The following is a 20,262-nucleotide window of genomic DNA, read 5'->3' on the forward strand; positions in this document are numbered from 1 at the left end:
GGGGCTTGCTTCCGAGAAAACATGCACGGGATTTCCTAAAGATTGAGGTTACCAGTAAATTTGGTTGTCTGTGCACGTTTACTTGGGAGTGGGGCCATTAAACTTCTGAGGAAACGTGCATTGGGAATTGGGATAGATCAGGATCAGCCCTATCGGCCAACTCTCCCCGCCCCCAGGACAAAAGCAGCAAAGAACGCGTCTCCGGCCTTCTCCTTTATTTTGGCAACAGGCGACCCCGCCCTACGCGCGTCCGTCTCGCCACGACCCGCCCCTTAGATACTCTACATTGACCCAAGTGTGGGAAGGAAGCTGCTTGTGGGGAATAAATTCAGGAGCGCCGGCGGAAGAATTCTGCCCGGGGCTACTTTTTGTTCGGCTTCGTCGCGTTCTTTGCAGACGCGCTCGCGGCCTTGACTGGGCGGTAGCGAAGGACCATCCCACCCCCCGCCCTGTTTCGACGGACGTCGCCATGGCGACAGGACGCGGTTGGATTCTGAGGCAGCACAGCTTAGGGGTTTCGCGCCCGTTGTCCGACGCCATCCCTTCTCCCGGCGTCGACTCGCGGTCGCCATTCTTAGTCGCTCCTTCAGGCGCTACCGCTGGGGTGGGTGGGGGATCACGGGGCGTCTTGTTTGAACGCCCTAAACCCAGATCCCCCGGTGCCTTTCTTGAGTCTCACAGTTTTAGGCAGGTTTACTCGCTTTCTCTCACAGAATATACAGCCTAAGTCTTTATGTCAATGGAAAAGTGTGTGTGTGTGTGTGTGTGTGTGTGTGTTTTTGAGGGGGCGCTTACCTGTTTTTCTGCTTGTTATGTGCCCATTATGTGTCCCTTTTAAGCTGATTGGTAGTGTTGCTGTTTCATTCTTGAATTTGACTCCTTTTTTAGGAGGAATTGTAGTACAGTGGTACCTTGGTTTGCATATGTTTTGGATTACAAACACGTCAAACCTGGAAGTTTGCAACCTTTTTTTTGCAACCTTTTTTTGGATTACAACCCATTGTTTTGGATTACGAACAAATTTTTTTTGGAGGCCCCATTGGCAAAAGCGCACCTTGGGTTACAACCTGTTTTGGTTTACAAACAGACCTCTGAAACGGATTATGGTTGTAAACCAAGGTACCACTGTAATATGATGTAGCGACTCATCCATAAATACTCCTGGGTTGGTTTTCAGACCAAAACCATGCTGAACAACACCAGCACGACAACATAATTACAATAAAAAAGAAAGATGGTAGAGAAAACGTTAAACAGCCTATACTTAACACTTTTTCAAGTGTTGCAAACCTTGGGCCACAATCCTGTACTCGTTTGGGAGGAAGACTCATTTAACTTGGTGGGATTTATAAGAGTATAAGAGGGCAAGAACATGAAAAACCCAACGAACAACAGCAAACAAATAATTTTGCAAGCTTATTGGGCTGTATTCCCCTCGCTGGCAATCTTCTGGGGACCCAGTGGTGGGAGTGGACAGAGGTAAAAGTGAGTGGAGCAACAGGTGATTTTTACCTTTGGATAGTATGCGACTTTCTATCTAAAAGTTAGATTTGCATATACACCCATCGAATCTTTCCATCCAGGCAGGCAAGTGGCATCATCACAGTACAGTTCAAGGATGCATCCCAGCCTGGCCAAAATCACTCATGGAGGGCATGAAATTGGGCTGGTGAGAACTGTGGCCTGGGACTAAAGACCTGAGAGAGAGGTTTGGAGGATCACATTTGACCTTGGGCCTAAGATTCCCGCCCCTGATGATGATGATGATAATATGTGTTGTTTTTTATAGTGCTATGTCGGATTACCCAGCAGCCATGCAACTCAAAAAGACACACACTCATAGGATGTGTACGAGGTCTACTAGTATCAAGTCAAATTCTGCAATTGATTTTGACAGGTAACATACTCTTGATGCTTTACAGATGCATGCTTACCTTGTATGTAAATCTCACTGAATTCGGTTGTACTTATTCTCTAGCAAGCATGCTTAGGATTGTAGACAAGTATTTATCTTTTAAATACTTAGCTGGACATTTCAAGATTTCAAGAACTGGTTTAATTGTAAACATGTCTTGGTGTGTAACCACAGATTCTTTCACATGACCCTGAAGGTAAACTGAATTCTTTTGGTGATTGTACATTGAAAATGCTAAATTAATTTTGTGTATCTGAACAGCTCATGGCAGTGTCATCCCTAATAACGAATCATATATTTTCATAATAACAATCAGGCTTGTACCACTTCATAAATGAGGGTAGAAATGTGGAAGCTGCTGAGAAACCTATATGTGTGGTTGAGGCTCAGTGTAGTAGTCATAATGTATGAAATGAAATTGGTCATCCTATGTACAGTGTGGATCGGTGCTACATGATGCAGACAGCTGAGACCTAGTCAAGTGTTTTAGTTTATAACATGATGAGAGACAGTGGGGATGAGCATCCCTATCACCCTACATGAATTGGAGGGATAACTTCTGGGGTGAGGAGCCTTTTCTACTCAAGTAGGTCCCCTATATAATTTATAACCCTGAGTTCATGTGAGGAAGCCTATATTAATAGAACAGACTCTGTGTTACAGATGTTTGCCTCCAACTTGGGGAGGTTGACAGGGATAGACACCATAGAGTTAGAGCTAGTGTGCTTGTCATATTTCCCCTCACACAATAGGGACCTTTTCTGCACTGACATAGACACCTTCCATGGAACAGTGCTGATCCATGTCGTGAACTGTTGGTATATATTTCCACCTGCTAAAACTCTTCTGGACTTCTGTGTGCAAGCAGGAGTGACACTGATTCTATCACTAGAATGAAAAGTTTTTCCACTTAAGTTCCTTTAAATGAGTGAGAGATGCCCATTGTGCCCTAAATTACATTTACCTTCTTCATATTATGTTTGTGTGTAATGATGGAATTCTACAGGTTATTTCTGCTTTTGTATTCACGTAGACAGATTTTTGTGTTCCAGATTTATGAAGCAGGGATAGATTTCATTCTGATATATGCTGCTGCATGTTTCTTCCACTCAAATAACTGCATCACTTTTTCATCTTCATCCTCCAGAATGCCATCAGAGATACTACTGAAGATATTATCCTACCTGAATGCAGAGTCACTGCTGTGTACTGGCTGTGTGAATAAAAGTTTTTATCATCTGTCCAATGACAAGTAAGGGACAGTAAAATATAGCCAGAGGTTTTTAACATGACAGCAGTCATTATAATCTAATTTATATTATCCCTTTATGTTTGATCATTGGGAGAAAGCAAGCAAGTACAACGTACTGTACTAATTTTTTCTCATCGTTACAGCAGTTTACATGAAAGAGCTTATATAGTGTTATTAAGCTATGCGGCAGTTTGAATCAGTCTGAATGTGATTTGCCCCAGTTTGGGGAATAAAGCAAGTGCTGCCCTGCATCAGAAACACCTCTGCTTCATCTACTGTTTTGAGAACTGTTATGGTAGAAATATGGTATATAAATATTGTAAATAAATACTACACATTTACATGCTCATAATATTTTGTATATATTTTCTGTATACTGTAGTACTCCCCCTTCCCATCATTGGCCTTGAGGATGTGGTTTGAAAAAGGATTAAGGATAATAAGTGAATAAAAGTATAATAGTAAACAAGGACACGTGTGTATGCCAGTAAACTTTCGTTAGGTCTATAAATATCAGATGCTTAACTGCTTTTTAGGCATTTATTTCCCCTCCGTGCATCAGAAAAAAATGCCTTAGTAATTCTTGGCCACTGGGTGTGCAGGGAGGTTATACTTAACAGTGATTATGTATGTGCCATTTGGATCTTAGTGGCTCCCAAGTTGTTCTGGGTACAATTCAAAATACAAACCTCCTTAGGCACTTGGGCCTTTTTACAGGTGCTGCTATGAAAGTAATGTTGTTTGATGTTGGATTGGCTGGCAGAAGACACGGGGGATTCCCTTTGATATAATTTGTTAAGAAACTGTTGGGGTTTTTAATTTAGTTTCTTAGGTGGTCACCTAATATCTTATTCTAAGGAATCCAGAACAATCATAAATAATTTGTAGTCATTTATGCTCTTTTAATATTGATTATATTGATTGTGTTTGTTAGCTTTTCAATTGTTGATGACTGTCCTGAGACTTGTTTTGAAGGATGGTGGGATAAAAATTGAGTCTATGAATAAATAATGTTGTGCGCTTATCATCCAATAGTCAATTTTAGTGTTAATTTTAGTCTAACATTAATAGAGAATGACATAAAGCTGGATCATGAGTGCTAATTAACAAAATTTGTAGCAGTTCAGCTACATTAAGATCATTCAAAGTGTTGGCATTTTTTTGGTAGAAGATAGAATCTGCCTCCTGATACTTAATGATGGCTTAAACATTATCTCAGAACAGCATGCTCTTTAAATATTTCAGTGATTCTTATGTTATTTTATGTTGTATTTTTCTCCAGTACAATCTGGTTCAAAATATATTCTAAGTCTTTTCTGCCTAAAAGAAAAAAATGGAGGACTGAATCTGCCCAGGAATCAGCTGTCTCTCTGAATCTTCCAGAGTTGCAAGATAGGGAGTTAGGATATTGGAAGAAAGAGTACATCATGAAAAAAAAAGCTGCTGGCAAAGCTGATCTGATTCAGCTTCTGAAGCCAATAAATGCCTGTACTGGCCTTCCACTGAAAACCAAAGAAGCTATCAAGTGAGCAGTTTTATATAATGTGTAATACATGGACATTTTAAATATTTTAATGACTATTTTCTTTGTGAGTAAAGGAAGAAAAAAATGGATCATTTGATAAATATATGTAAAATTGATACTATGATTAATATTTAGTTACCGGGTAGGAAGTTAATAAAATTGAAAGAATATAGATAATATTGTTAGCTTTGGATTTTGTTTGTAGAGCATGTTTTGGAGAAAACAAATAGGTTCTGTTTTAGAAACAAAGGGGGAAATGTGGCTCTCTTCTATGAAATTCCAAGCATTTTGATTATAATTAATTTTAATGTTCTTTATCTGTATGTAGAAGTGACACTCTAAGGGAGCAATCCTACAGCAAGGTCAACTGCGATGAGCAGATCCAGAAGCTCTCTGGATGAGTCAGGAGGTTCCCAGTACAGCCAGGCTACACTGACTTAACTCCATCATCCTCGGCACAGCCAGAGATATACTGACATATCCCTCCCATCCTGGCTTAGCTAGGACCCTCCAGCTGAGACATGCCTGGTGGACTAAACAGAGAGGATTGAGGCTCGATCCTAAGCTCACCCACCTTGGTCATGTGACCTGACAGCCCAGTGTAAATTAAACCAGCTAACAGGGTAGTGTAACACCAACAGTATTTTATAGACTGGTTAGCCAGCAGTAGCCTTGCTGTGGAGTTTGGATCTGTTGTACTTTACACCAGTTTAACTGATGCCGGGCTTGCTTAGGATTGTTACCTTAAACTTTGCACTCTGCCTTTTGCTTTCCCAATAACAGGATTTCTGGTTTAAAATGGATGGTCATACTAAAGGACAGAAATGGAAAGCAACATGTGCTGGAACAGACAGACATCTCTTATAATGAGACATCTGTTACTGTGTATTGGAATTATTTAAAGTGGCCTTGTTTAGACACTTTGTCAGGTTTGCAGATATTTGGAGTGACACCTATACTTCTGAGTGACAGCGAAGTTCATCCTAAGAATAGGTAAGTTAATTCTTTAATTGTGCAATCCTCACCACATCTACTCAGAAGTAAGTCCTGTTGAATTCAGTGGATCTTACTTCTGGATAATGGGGGCTAGGATTGCCACCCAACTTGTGTTCTTAGCATATTGAGCTGGAACGTGTCCAGAGGAGGGCAACCAAAATGGTCAAAGGCCTGGAAACAATGCCTTATGAGGAATGGCTAAGGGAGCTGGGCATGTTTAGCCTGGAGAAGAGGAGGTTAAGGGGTGATATGATAGCCATGTTCAAATATATAAAAGGATGTCACATAGAGGAGGGAGAAAGGTTGTTTTCTGCTGCTCCAGAGAAGTGGACACGGAGCAATGGTTCCAAACTACAAGAAAGAAGATTCCACCTAAACATTAGGAAGAACTTCCTGACAGTAAGAGCTGTTCGACAGTGGAATTTGCTGCCAAGGAGTGTGGTGGAGTCTCCTTCTTTGGAGGTCTTTAAGCAGAGGCTTGACAACCATATGTCAGGAGTGCTCTGATGGTGTTTCTTGCTTGGCAGGGGGTTGGACTCGATGGCCCTTGTCATAGAATAGAATCATAGAATCATAGAATCATAGAGTTGGAAGAGACCAACTCTATGATTCTATGATTCTGAAGCTTCCTGATGAATAATTTGTTTTCAATTTTTTTAGAATTCTTATTTTCCACTGCTTGTAGTAGAAGGACATTTACCACCGCACTGTACTTTGCAAATCAGTTACCAACCAGTGACAGTCAATTGTGATGTAGTAGCAGACAGTAATACAGTCCAGGGTCATGTTAAGTTCCATATGCAGTGTGTTCTGGACTAACATATCTAACACAGAAGGCAAAGAGATGTATGCATACAGCTATTTATCATAGCAGTATGGTGATTGCTTATTATTGCTTGCTTAGGAGATATCTGGATCCATGGTGTCAGAGCTGCCTCTAGGTCCCAGCTCACAGAGGACCAACGCTAGGCTGTCGTAATGTACAAAAGTCTTTATTGAAGTTCAATTTCCATTTTAAAGCCGCAGCGCGCAGCCCTACATCTTAAACCCTAGATTGGCGAAGTCCCGTCTGAATCTCCTCCCCTCTTACACCAGTTTAAGATCCTAGCCCTGCTCCACCTTTTCCGCTGCTCTCTTCTCCTCTGGGTCCTCCTGCCCGCTGGGGCATTCCCCTTTCTGGACTCCTCAGACGCTGAGTCGCTTAGCTCCTCCCCCTGCCTCCGGCGGGCTTTAGGACCCGGTTCCCAATCCTCATTCTCTGCTGTCCCACGCTCCTGTACATTTGAACTTGCCTCTCGCGCCAACCCAGTGACCTTCCTCCTGACCGTTACACTACTTCTGTCACTGCTTCCCTCTTCCGGGATACCCTCCGTTGTCTGACTCTCCGATGGAGGCGTGGTCAGCCCTGACTCCTCTCCTCTCCCTGCTGGGGGAGACGCTACTCCCGATACCTGTGACTCTTCCCCCCCACTATGCTCTGGTGGGGAAGCTGGTCCTGATTTCCAACTGCTGCTCTGGGAGTCCCCGCTGGCCCCTTGCTTCTGGGGCGTCCCCCTTGGGGACCCCCCTTGCCCTGGCCACCGGCGCCCCCTTCTGTGAATCTTCCAATTCGCTGGAGAGGCTCATGGAATCTCTCGGGCCACTGTCATCTTCTCCTACGTTGCCCTCAGATTCTTCCCCTTCGTTCTCCGTCTCCCCTCTTCCCTGTGCTTCTGCTCCTGAACCCCTGACACATGGATTTGGCATCAGACGGTGATTGATTCCAGTGCTCCTCATGTCCTCCATGTACACATTGCTTGTGCAATAAGAAAACAAGCACAGAAAATGGCTAACCTGTCGCCCTTCGGATGTTGTTGGATTATATCTCCCTTGATTATCGGCAATGCCTGTGGCTGAGGAAAGATGTAGTCCAGCAACATTGGGAGGCCATAGGTTGGACAACCCTGCCTTAGACTTTGAAGCTGGAGGGGACAGGAGTTGACACCCAACAAAGGGGAAGTTGGAAACCCCTTCAGTAATAGTTGCAGTATTGTTCTTATAATTTGTTCCAAAAACAAGTTATGTGCAATAGCTTTTTAGTTGATTGTCAGCGTTTTGGAAAAGACAAAACTAATCAAACTTTCATATTAACAATACCTGTTCTTTTCTTAACTAACTCGATGTCTCTTGAAAGGCCTTTGCAACGTTCTTTAATTTCTGAATATGATCTGGCTAACCTGACAGAAAATGCAAAGATGATTGGCTGTGATGCCCTTGTTGAACTTTACTGTTTTGATCAAGGACTCTTGGTGGGAGTTTGGAAGGTAAGATTACTCCCCCAATAAGATGCTTTCTGCAGTGGCTCTTATTTTGTTTTCTTATATGTAAACTTACATATCCCCCTTTACAAGATGAAAACAATACTGCAGGTCATAAAACCTAAACTAGTTTCAAGTTTCTTATTCCATATGCTAATTAGCTGTTAAGGCTTTGTTTTAAGATTATTCATTTCTTTATTTTCTGCCTTCTTTATCTGTTATTTGGTTAATAGTATGGCTACTCCAAAATGTACTGATAAATTATACAATGTGGCTGCTGCTGAAAGGTGTATGAAGATTGTGTTATGGTAGATGGAATTACTTCTAGAAGTACAAGGAATTCAGGGACAACATGTTTCCTTATACTGGGGTTGAACAAAGCTGCTTGCCCTTCCTAGTTTTACTTTGCCATTGTAGAATAATTCTGGAAAGGTATATTTTTAATTTTCTTAATCAGGATTTCATAGAGTTCCATTTATTAAGGCAGTGGATTTTGGATCAGATTTCCAGTTTATTAACACAAAGAACTCTAGTATTTTCCTATTTTTAATTCTAATTTTCTTTTTGAGTACCAAAAAAAGGACTATCACCAGAGGGGAGAGTGCTGTTGCACTCGATTCCTATTTGTGGACTTCCCCACAAATCTGCTGGACCACTGTGAGAACAGGATGCTGGACCAGATGGGCCTTTGGCCTAATCCAGCCAGGTTATGTTATTATGACACTTTGCATCCTTCAAAGGCTCCTTTTGTAGCCTGTTCGGGCGTTTAAATAATAGATGGGAACTGTGTACAGCAATTGACATGAATTGTAGTCTGTTGCTTTTAAGTTATAAAAATAGTATATTAAAATGCCAGTGATACATGGTTATAATCTGGAGTAGGACAAGTCTTTCTATGAGCTTAAATGGATTTTACTCTTCAAAAATCCTTTTGGAAAATTAAATACTTCATGCTGAAAATATATGTTCTCTATAATTAACTTTTTAGAAAAGTGAAATTGCTTTCGTTATGGCATGTCTTCATTATCATCAGCTCATTGAAAGAAGCACCCTTGGCTCTGCCACAGTGTAAGTGCCAATTTTAGTTGTCTTATGGATGCTGAGTGTAGCTCTACGACTTAAGTTCTCTTGAAACATAACTTCCCTTAAATATGATTCCTTTTCAACAAGAATGTGAATTATGTTGGGCAGTGCCCAATAATTGACTTACAAAGCACAACAATCTGTGGCTTTAATGGTGCATATAAAATGTTTAATTAAATTACTTAAATTATTGAGGTTCCATTAAACATTTGCCTGATACCTTTAATTACCGTATTTTCCCCTCTATAACACGCAGATTGTTTCTCCTAAAAAGGAAGGGGAAATGTCTGTGCGTGTTATAGAGTGAATGTGTGGTCCCTGGAGTCGAAAAATCAGGCAAAAATCAAATCGCAGCACTTCACGGAGAAGGGAAAACTGAAAAGAGGAAGCGGCTGCTTTCCTGCATTCTGCCTCAGGGTCTTACTGCTCATCCTCCTCTGTTTCGTTGCTGTGTTTGCTGAAACGGAACAAAGAGCAGGGAAAGCCCCTCCCCTCCAGGCAAGCAGAGGGGAATTCCTCTCTGTGCTCGGGTGCTGCTGGGGGAGAGGGAGAGAGAGGGGGGAAGTGAGAGAGAGGGGGGGAGGGAGAGAGAGGGGGGAGAGAGAGGGAGGGAGGGAGGGAGGGAGGGGGAGAGAGAGAGAGAGAGAGAGAGAGAGAGAGAGAGAGATGGCTGGCTTTGGTGGGGGAAAACTTTTGCCTTTCTTTCCTCCCTCCGTTAAATCCCTCTCCTGCATTCTTAGCCAGCTGCTTCTCTGCACACCCCTCTCATGTCCCTTCTTTGTTTTTCCTTCGCTCCCCGCTTAAAATGTGGTTACAAAGCATAGATCCACATGGATCCTCAGGATCTTTGCATTGGGTCACCCCAAATTCACCATCAGATCACATAGCATGTCCATGGCTACAGCCTGCCCCCCCCAAATTACGCACCCACTGTTGCCTGGGGCTGCAATGGTGCAAAAACGTGGTTAAAAAGCATGGATCCACATGGATCCTCAGGATCTTTGCATTGGGTCACCCCAAATTCACCATCAAATCACATAGCATGACCATGGCTACAGCCTGCACCAAAAAAATCACGCACCCACTGTTGCCTAGGGCTGCAATGGTGCAAAAACGTGGTTACAAAGCATGGATCCACAGGGATTCTCAGGATCTTTGCACTGGGTCACCCCAAATTCACCATCAGATCACATAGCATGTCCATGGCTACAGCCTGCACCAAAAAAATCACGCACCCACTGTTGCCTGGGGCTGCAATGGTGCAAAAACGTGGTTACAAAGCATGGATCCACAGGGATTCTCAGGATCTTTGCACTGGGTCACCCCAAATTCACCATCAGATCACATAGCATGTCCATGGCTACAGCCTGCACCAAAAAAATCACGCACCCACTGTTGCCTGGGGCTGCAATGGTGCAAAAACATGGTTAAAAAGCATGGATCCACAGGGATCCTCAGGATCTTTGCATTGGGTCACCCCAAATTCACCATCAGATCACATAGCATGTCCATGGCTACAGCCTGCACCAAAAAAATCACGCACCCACTGTTGCCTGGGGCTGCAATGGTGCAAAAATGTGGTTACAAAGCATGGATCCACAGGGATTCTCAGGATCTTTGCATTGGGTCACCCCAAATTCACCATCAAATCACATAGCATGTCCATGGCTACAGCCTGCACCAAAAAAATCACGCACCCACTGTTGCCTGGGGCTGCAATGGTGCAAAAACGTGGTTACAAAGCATGGATCCACAGGGATTCTCAGGATCTTTGCATTGGGTCACCCCAAATTCACCATCAGATCACATGTCTGTGGCCACAGCATGAAGCCCAAAAATGATACATCCACTGTTTCATTCAGAATGTTTTTTCCCTTGTTTTCCTCCTCTAAAAACGATGTGCGTGTTATGGTCAGGTGCGTGTTATAGAGCGAAAAATACGGTATAAATGATTATAGAGTTGAGTTTTATATACTCAGTTCTCCCATTTTCTAGAAGTGTTTTCCCTTTTATTTTGGCAGAGGATTTGAAGAAATCACCTTTTAGAATGTGTTTGTTTAATATATAATGTATTATTTGGGGCTATGTGAAAGGTTAAGTTTGAAATAATGATTGTTTGTTGGTGGCTGGCAGTTAATTGTGTAAGACTGGTCTGAGAAAAGCTGGGTTCTTTTTATACTGAGAGGATTGTAAAATTTCACTTCTGGTTGGCTTACTGGGTAGAAATTCTAGGTCACTCATTGGACCTGAAAAGTGGTCTGAAGACACAGAATTCTATGTCACTCAAATCTGATTGATTGACAAGTAGGCTGGCTGCAACATACAAAGGCCAGTCCTATCACTGTTTAGAAATAGTGAAACTGACTGAGACTGTGAACCAGAAGAAGCGGCTGGGAGAGAAATCTGAAGTCTAGAGCTGAGACAAATGGAAGATGGGCTATTGAGGCTAAAGAAAGCCTGGAAGTATAGTCTCCCACAGTAGAGCTGAATCAATGGCTTAAGCTGAAGATTGGCAGAGAGGTTTGGTTGTTAACAGAGAGAGAGAATTCAGCAAGTTGCTTCTGGAGCTGACCAGAGAGAGAACTGCTTGCATGCCCGGCTCATAGCAAACCAGCATAAGTCCTCTGTACCTGGCAGTGGAGAGAACTGAGTGACTAAGGGTATTAAGTTTGATAGGGATGGGACCTATTCTTTCCAAGTCAGTCTTATGTAAGTGTATGTATTTGCAAGCAACTGTCATTTATAAAACCTTATTTTCCCTTTATAGTTTATACAGAAAGAACATCTTGGTTTTTATTTACTTAAAAGCATACCTGGCTGGTTTTGTACAATGTATAAAGCATAACGACTACCGGGTTATAGTTTAAGTATAGCTATATGGTGGCAGCTATTAGAAGGTTTTGTGTTGGGAGTGGGAGTAAAACAGGAACCCTTCCACATATAAATCAGCAGGGGTAAATAGAAGCTGTTCTCCATATTTAAGGACAAGTGACCCTCCACAGAGAATATGTTGTCTTCTCTTCCTGCTGCTTTACAGTTTAGTGTGTACTAGAATTGAATACAAGAACGACCAAACTACTGTAACAGATATTCAAGCAAAACCAAGATGACAGTACATGGGATAACACCATATGCATTTTGAAGCTGATTTCACAAGGAAAAGTATTTTAGAAATTAATCTGTGTTACTGGGATCTTGTTATCCAGTTCAAACATCATTGAAAACTGCCAGAGAAATTCACTTACAAATATGTTTAAATCAAGGCTGCTTAAATGTGCTAATTTCTAAAGGCTGCTCAGATGACAACACAGCCTGAGTAGGAATATTTGAAGCTGAAAGTAGCTATGAAAAACGGGAAGAAATTCACAACAAGCATTTTGTTTTATGTTTTCTTAACATATTTTTATACACTATGACTTATTTCTTTCCTATTCTTTGTTTCAGGAGATATGCTGCAGCCCCAGATAAGGCTATCTTGGATGATATTGACCCAGAATATGGCATGCATGGCTATCAGCTGCACATTGACTTACACAGCAGAGGAAATACTTACATGTGTGGCACATTTCGTAGTTTGTTTTGTAAAAAAGGTACTTTGAAGGCATCCTTAAGATGGTTTCTGTTGATCTAATTTTAGTATGTGTTCCTAATCACAAGAATGATCCTTCTCTGTAATTATCCCCCCCCCCCTCCAACCTGGACACATTGTCTCTTCTTGGTCTGAGTGGAGCAAGATTGCAGCTGCCTGGGGAAGCCAAGGGGATCCCTGCCCAAGGCAGGAGTTGTAGATTTCTCTGGCTGTTCCCTGGGGGCGAACAGGAAGGGACATGGACAGGAAGGGACATGAATAGGAAGGGACATGGTTATGATAGATGTGACTTTGGCCAGGTACTGCTCATTTGATAGTAGCAGTTAACTATTTTTGTTTTACACAATGGCTTCTTAGCTGACCTCTACCCCTTGATTGATTTTATTGGAACTTTTGATTGGCCTTGCAGGAAACCTTCTTGACCATTGCACATTAACAATTTAAAATTCCTTAGTTGTTTGCTGCATGTATCTAATAAGTAGGAAGGATAGGCCAAGTGTTCGTCAAATAAATTATTTTCTAGAACTACTGACTGTGCCTTTCTCAGTAGAGAGAAGCTGAGTGGAGATCTCAATGTCTGATACCACACCATTATTTTAGATAAGGCTTCCTCAACTTTGGCCCTCCAGATGTTTTTGAGACTACAATTCCCATCATCCCTGACCACTGGTCCTGCTAGCTAGGGATAATGGGAGTTGTAGGCCAAAAACATCTGGAGGGCCGAGGTTGAGGAAGCCTGTTTTAGATACTGTTTCCTTTCTTCTCATGATCCCTCATCAAGCAGAATATTGTTCTGTTCCAATTGCTCAGGTATCAGAAAATGGTGACCAGTGCATTGGGGCTAGACTGAAGGAAATATAATAGGCAGGAGACACAGTTAACTCTATATTTTGACATTTTATATTCTCATATCTACTTACGGCAAATTCAGTTTTGTGATAATGAATCTTTTATGTAGCCAAAATGGCATCATACATGCACAAGATGGAAGCATCAGTAGGCTTGCAGAAACTTTCAGGTTTTCAGACATACAAAATAGTGCTGGAGGGTGCAACCTAGGGTTGGAAATAACTCCCAAAGCAGCCCAGTGAAAATTGAACTTTCTTTGCGGCTATCTGACTGGTGGTGAAGTAAATAATAGAGCCTGAGGAGGAGAGGACATAAAAGAACGGAAAACAGAACAGGAATGTTTCATACCGCACAGTTTCATTGTGTTTCCACTTAGTCATGTAATTCTGAGGTTGGCAATAACCTAAAAGATAAGGTTACATCTTAGAATATAACATGTCAGCCAAATATGCAGATGAACCTGAAACACTGTGGAAGTATCAATACTGATATTTATAATAAGAAATATTTTGGGTAAGGATGAATCAGCTGATTATTATGCAGATTAACTTCTGAAAACTTTTGACATAGACCCTCATCAAAGGTTATTAACAATTTTAATAGCTATAGCACAAAAATCATCTTCTTGGAAAATCAGTACTGTAGATGAATTGATAAAGAAACTGAAGTGGACATAAATGGTCAGTTTTCATAGTGAAGAGGGGTGATTAGTGGAATTTCTTGTTCAACTTGCTATCTAAGAGCATTTAATATGTCCGGAGGCCATTAAAAGATGAGCAGTGTAAAGATTATTAGCAAAGGGGTAGAAAATAAATGTAGAAGATTGCATAATACAGTTTGATCAGTTTAGCAGCCATAGTGCCTTAGGAATCTTTCAGGCCTCAGGACATCATCTTGAGCATCCCTGACCTTTACAGTGTTAATAGTTGGAGTAATAACAACAACACATTGTTGTTGTTGTTGTTAACAGTAATTTGAATGTGTTAGACGCTTTATCTTGCCCTAGGCAACCCAAAGCAATGGACAACCAACCAAACAGGCAGACAAAAAACCCAAATATAGATACATTAAAACCAAGAGGAAAAAAGAAATACATTAAAAACATCTCACCCACTTCTAAAAGACTACAGATACTAAAGGCCAGAAGCCTGGTTATAGAGGAAATATTTAATGATGGTGCCAGGAGAGCCTCCCTGAGGAGAGCATTCCAAAAATGGGGGGGGGGGGGGACACAGAAAAGGCCTGTTCTCATGTTGCCACCCTCCGGGCTTCTTGTGGAGGTGTACACAAAGAAGGGCCTCAGATGATGATCAGAGGGTCTTGGTAGGTTTATTTTGGGAAAGGTGGTTCTTGAGGTATTGTGATCATGAGTATGCTGTTAGTGTTGTCTTAAGTTATACACTTTTAACCTCTATGTCCATGTCACAATCAGAAAGCTGTCTGGTGGACTGGCTGTGACTCATTTTGGATCTTGTATTCATAGATGACATAAATCTTATTTAGAGGAGAGTGAAGAATGTTCCACTTACTGTTAATCTGATATGAGGTATCTTTTTATGGCTTGCTGATTGTTACAGATTACATTAGAAATGGATATCTGAGGTTTACTGTGATAAGTTACAAAAAAACGGCCCAACATCTACCTCTTGTTGGAAACATTGGCTTATCTTGGATGACAGGTGTTTTTGAAGGCAATGTTCAGGTAAAATGCGGGGGAGGGGGGTGGAAAGAGAGAGAGAAGGGAAAGCTGGTAAAGGAATTTAGGGATCCGTAATGTGGTAGATTGGGGTTGAGGGATATTTTTAGAAGTTAATCATTGGTCTAGCAAATACTGCTAGTTTTGTTTTTGGTGACACCTTTGTGTAGCCTCTACACATCTGCTTAATGGGAAATTAGGCCTTATTGAGTTCGCTGCTGCTGATTTATGATGTGATTCAGAAGGAAGATGTAAATATCTTCTGTGCTGTTTTGTTGATAACTATAAACAAAAACAATAGGACAATAACATGATTGCCACAGCCACACCTTAAAAATATTGCTGTTTTAAAAATACAAGTCTTTGACCTTGGCTGTTATACAATCAAAGGAGATAAAGATGACCTACCTTAATTTTGTCACACTTAATTAATTGAAGTGTATCTGGGTTATTAGGATTTTGTGTTAGAAGGACTATTTTACAGCTAATTCTGTCTGCTATATTCTGTGTAGCAACAAAAGCCAGCTATAGCTCTGTGGGAATAAGGATTTTGTAGATGCACCTTTGAATGAATAATCATTGTGTTATTGGTATCATGTGCAGAGTATGGAGACTGATTTTCTTTCTACTTTTTCCCCTTCTCGTTGTCTATTGCATGCTTTAGAATTGTTTCATTATGGATGTGACCCTTCTGGACGATTCACAAAAACCATATTGGTGTTTTAGTGCTCCAGTCAATATGGTGCTATCTCCCAAGTCATCCGGTCTCTATCAGTATTTGGGACCCAGTTATTATTTGAATTACATGGATTTGACTGGAAAAGTACATATGGAGCTGGTGTGGATGGAAGAAACAAATGAATACTGTATAATCAATCTGGTCCTTTATTTGAGCACCGAGAAAGTTAATAGCTGGTTTGGTACAAATTACTGAATTTAGTTTTTTAAACAGAGTTGCTTTACATGAAGATGATTATTTTGAATTTTACCTGTCTCTAAAAATATGTACCATAATTTACATGTAACAAAAACTCTTATGTTAGCTGTGTGAATTAAAAAGAATAGTTTATTTTCTGTAAACATGTAAAATAAATTACTTTGTCTTTGAATAGACTATGTGTGTTCCTGCAGAAATTAAGCATTCTTGTTAGATAAGGGAACATATCTGTGATGGGATGATGAGCTGCTTGTGCGTAAAGCTTAGTCCCTCAGAGTTTGGCTTGGTTATCAAAGCTCTGTCTATAGCGGAGCCCCTTGAACATGACTCCCTCAATCGCTGGCAGAATCCGACAGTGGGCGTTTGCGGAAACGCTTCCAACATAGAAGCTCCTTAACGGAAACGCGTCTTCGGGATTCTCGGCGCGACAGTTTCCGGCGAGGGGTGGGTGTCCCTATAGGAGGTCCTGAAACTTCCCCACTGTTTTCGCTGGAAGTCTCTCTGAGCCATCCCTCCGACTCACTTTCCCTTGGAGCTCCTTCTCTCCCCCTGCTGGTTCCCTCCTCTGCTACCGAGTCTCTCCTAACCTCCGTGAGCCCTTCCACCACCTGCCCTCCTGATGGCAGTTCCCTGACATCCACCTCCCCTCCAGGGCCCCCTTCACCCCCTCCTGCCTCTTCCTCCACGGGCGGTGAGGGTGCGAAACCCCGGAAAGAACCTCCCTCATCCTCCGAAGACTCGAACACTTCCCTCCACCGGTTGCCGTCCCTTGTCCCCGAGTACTCCTCCTCCTCGGAGTCTACTCCTTCTTCCAGCTCCGATTCTGGGAACCCTTCGAACTCTTCTTCCTCGTTGGTGGTGCCAAAGTGTTCCCTCCGGAACCTCGTTACAGACTGAGGTTTCCTTGGGAACCGTTGATGAAACGTTTCTATTAAAACCTCGTCATTGACTTCCTCTGCAGTTACCCAGGTGTTTTCTGACTCTGGTTCCCCTTCCCAAGCCACCAAATACTCCACCTGGTTACCCTTCCACCTGGAGTCAATGATTTCCGCCACGTGGCTGTTGCATTCCCTTTCTTCTATGACTGGTCCCTGTGTGACCTCCCCTTCACGTCCCCCCCGTACGGTGACAGTAATGACCTGTGGAATACTGGGTGTAGTTTCATGTGGTTCGGTAACCTGAGTTTGAACGCCACTGGATTGACCTGTTGTATGACTTCAAATGGTCCCAATCTTTTGGGTCTCAATTTCTTACAACCCCCTTTGAACGGCAACCCTTGGGTCGATAGCCACACCTGGTCCCCCACCCTTATGGTTTCACCTTCCCTTCTGTTCCTGTCTGCCTGCTTCTTGTATTCTTCTTTGGCCCTTTCTAGGTTGAGTTGGAGCTGACGATGGATCGCTTCCATCTCTTCTACAAAATGTTCTGCTGCCGGGACGCTCCATCTTTCCCCTCCTTCCCCTGGAAATGCCCTGGGATGACACCCATAGTTGGCCAAAAAGGGACTCATCCCTGTGGACACATTCTCCGCATTATTGTAGGCAATTCTGAAAGAGCCAACTTTTCTACCCAATCATTTTCTCTGTCATTGACATAACACCTCAAGTATTGTTGGAGGATACTGTTTGCTCTTTCCGCCTGCCCGTTGGTTTCTGGGTGTCGGGCAGTCAAAAAATTAACCTCTGCGTGCAGTAAGCTCATGAGCTTCCTCCAGAACCTGGACGTAAATTGTTTCCCTCGGTCTGAGACCACCCTCAAGGGGGCGCCATGCAACCTAAAAATGTGTTCTACAAACAACTTGGCTGTCTCTTCTGCCGTGACCGCATGTGAGCATGCTATAAAGTGGCACATCTTGGTTAACAGGTCTACTACAACCATTATGGCTGTTTTTCCCTTGGATTTCGGCGGATCCGTCATAAAATCTATGGATACTGCCTCCCATGGTCGTTCTGGTGTGGGTAGTGGTTCCAATAACCCCGCCGGTCCCCGCCTCTCCCCTTTTGCTCGCTGGCATCGGTCACACCCTCTTACATACTCCCGTACATCTTCCCACACCTTGGGCCACCAAAACTCCCTGGTAACCAACCACATGGTTTTGTGTTGCCCGAAGTGCCCCGCTGTGGGGCTGTCGTGCAACTGTTTGAGTACCCTCCCCCTCAATTCTCCTTCGGGTATATACAGTGCTCCTTTGTAATACAATGCCCCATTCCTTTCCTCAAAACCTCCTGGGTTCTCTCCCTCCCTCCGGAGTCCTCTGAGCTTATCCTGTGCGTATTCATCATTCTCAGTTCCCTCTACCAGTTCTCTTTGCCCCACCACTGCCGCCCCACACACCCAGTGGTCCTCTGGGATGATATGTCTCTCTTCTGGCGCTCCCTCCCCCTCCAAATATTCTGGTTTTCGAGAGAGAGCGTCCGCCCTGACGTTTTCCGGGCCTGGCACGTAGCAAATTTCAAAGTGGAATTTGGAGAACTCCTGGGCCCATCTCGCTTGTCGTTGGTTAAGTACTCGTGCCGTTCTCCAATACTCTAGATTCTTGTGGTCAGTGCACACTTGGACTTTGTGTTGTGCACCAATTAGTAAGTGCCGCCATCTTCGGAACGCTTCATGGATGGCGAGTAGTTCTCGGTCATACACGGTGTAGTTCCTCTCGGATTTATTCAACTTTCGCGAGAAGAAGGCACACGGTCTCCACTCCGACTCACTCTTCCCCGGCTGCAGAAGCACCGCCCCTACCGCCCGGTCTGATGCATCAGTTTCTACTCTCATCGGTTTTTGTAGATCCACATGCAGGAGCTGTTCTTCAGATGCGAATGCTTTCTTTAACTCTTTGAACGCTCGCTGTGCCTCTACCGTCCAAACAAATTTCTTCTTGCTGCTGAGACAATCAGTGATGGGAGCCGTCAAGTGGGCAAAGTTCTTGATGAACTTCCGATAGAAGTTTCCAAACCCTAGGAACCTTTGCACGTCCTTCTTTGTTTTCGGGGTCTTCCATTCCAGTACCGCCTGAACCTTGCCGGGATCCATGGCCAATCCCTTGTCTGACAAGCGGTACCCCAGGAATTCCACCTCCTTGGTATGAAACTGACACTTCTCCAGTTTCACCCACAGCTGGTTTGCTTGCAGCTTGCCCAGTACTTCCCGGACGTCCCGTACATGCTGCTCCTCGTTCTCTGAGTATACCAACACGTCGTCTAAGAAGGCCACGCAATTCTTGTAAAGCAAAGGTCCCAGGACGTGGTTCATGAATGATTGAAAACAGGCTGAGCCTGCTTGTAGACCGAAGGGCATAACGAGATACTCAAAAGCCCCTAAAGGGGTGAACATGGTGGTTTTCCATTCATCCCCCTTCCTCTTCCGTATCAGGTTATACGCCCCCCTCAGGTCCAGTTTGGTAAAAATCTTTCCCTTCCTCACTCGGGTCAAAATGTCATCAATTCTGGGCATGGGGAAAGCCACGGGTTCTGACACGGCATTCAGGGCCCTGTAATCCACTACAAGCCTGGGTTTATCCATGTTTTTTTTGTCCACAAAAAACACTGGGCTGCCCCCCACCGCTCTTGACTCTCTGATGAAACCTCGTTTCAGGTTTTTGTCAATGAACTCCCTTAACTCCTGCATCTCCCTATCTGACATGGCATACAGCTTGCCCACTGGCAGCTGGGCCCCAGGGAGTAGGTTGATTTGGCAGTCAAAGGGTCTATGCGGGGGCAGTTTATCTGCTTCTCTTTCGCTGAAGACGTTACCCAGGTCGGCGTATTGTCGGGGCACCTTCCCTTTATCTGTTACTTTCGTCCCTGCTAGAGTGGCCTTGGCTCCTCCCTGAGCCTTCCCCTCCTTGCAGTGTTCTAGGCAATGTGCTGACCCAAAGGACACTACCCGCTGATGCCATCCCACTAGCGGATCATGTAGCGCTAGCCAGCTCATCCCCAAAATAATAGGCGCTCCCCCCAGGGTGGCCACATTAAACGCTATCAGTTCCGTGTGTCTTGCCACCTTCATTATCATTGGGATGGTCTGTTGGTTAACTTCTCCCCCCAACAGCTCCCTCCCATCAATCGTGGTCACTTGCAAAGGGTTACTTAAAGGGATAGTCTGTATCTGGTGTTCTGCTGCAAACTCC

At 43.3% G+C, this 20,262-nt stretch overlaps 1 protein-coding gene across 4 annotated transcripts; it reads left to right on the forward strand.

The window, feature by feature from the left end:
* The first annotated feature begins 293 nt into the window (after positions 1-293).
* On the forward strand, positions 294-16,311 carry FBXO15 (F-box protein 15). Of its 4 annotated transcripts, XM_079982946.1 has the most exons (11): positions 599-691; positions 1,588-1,708; positions 1,790-1,897; positions 3,063-3,167; positions 4,450-4,692; positions 5,476-5,685; positions 7,862-7,991; positions 8,974-9,053; positions 12,513-12,658; positions 15,084-15,208; positions 15,867-16,311. In XM_079982946.1, exons 3-11 carry the CDS (start codon positions 1,794-1,796, stop codon positions 16,134-16,136), a joined length of 1,413 nt encoding a protein of 470 aa, XP_079839072.1. In that variant the 5' UTR covers positions 599-691; positions 1,588-1,708; positions 1,790-1,793; the 3' UTR covers positions 16,137-16,311. The 4 variants fall into 4 exon arrangements, with proteins under 4 accessions (XP_079839070.1, XP_079839073.1, XP_079839072.1 ...); XM_079982944.1 differs by lacking the exon at positions 1,588-1,708 and having other exon boundaries at positions 294-687; XM_079982947.1 differs by lacking the exon at positions 1,588-1,708 and having other exon boundaries at positions 486-604.
* Positions 16,312-20,262: the final 3,951 nt, after the last annotated feature.

The sequence above is a fragment of the Podarcis cretensis genome (assembly GCF_951804945.1).
Source record: "Podarcis cretensis genome assembly, chromosome: 7".
Taxonomy (NCBI): Eukaryota; Metazoa; Chordata; class Lepidosauria; order Squamata; family Lacertidae; genus Podarcis; species Podarcis cretensis.

Bases quoted from the DNA above. Each gene is read 5' to 3' on its own strand.
- FBXO15 (XM_079982944.1), top strand. From the start codon at position 470: ATGGCGACAGGACGCGGTTGGATTCTGAGGCAGCACAGCTTAGGGGTT. The intron at 4,693-5,475 runs GTGAGCAGTTTT...TCCCAATAACAG, and splicing joins AAAACCAAAGAAGCTATCAA to GATTTCTGGTTTAAAATGGA. The intron at 15,209-15,866 runs GTAAAATGCGGG...TGCATGCTTTAG, and splicing joins TTTTTGAAGGCAATGTTCAG to AATTGTTTCATTATGGATGT.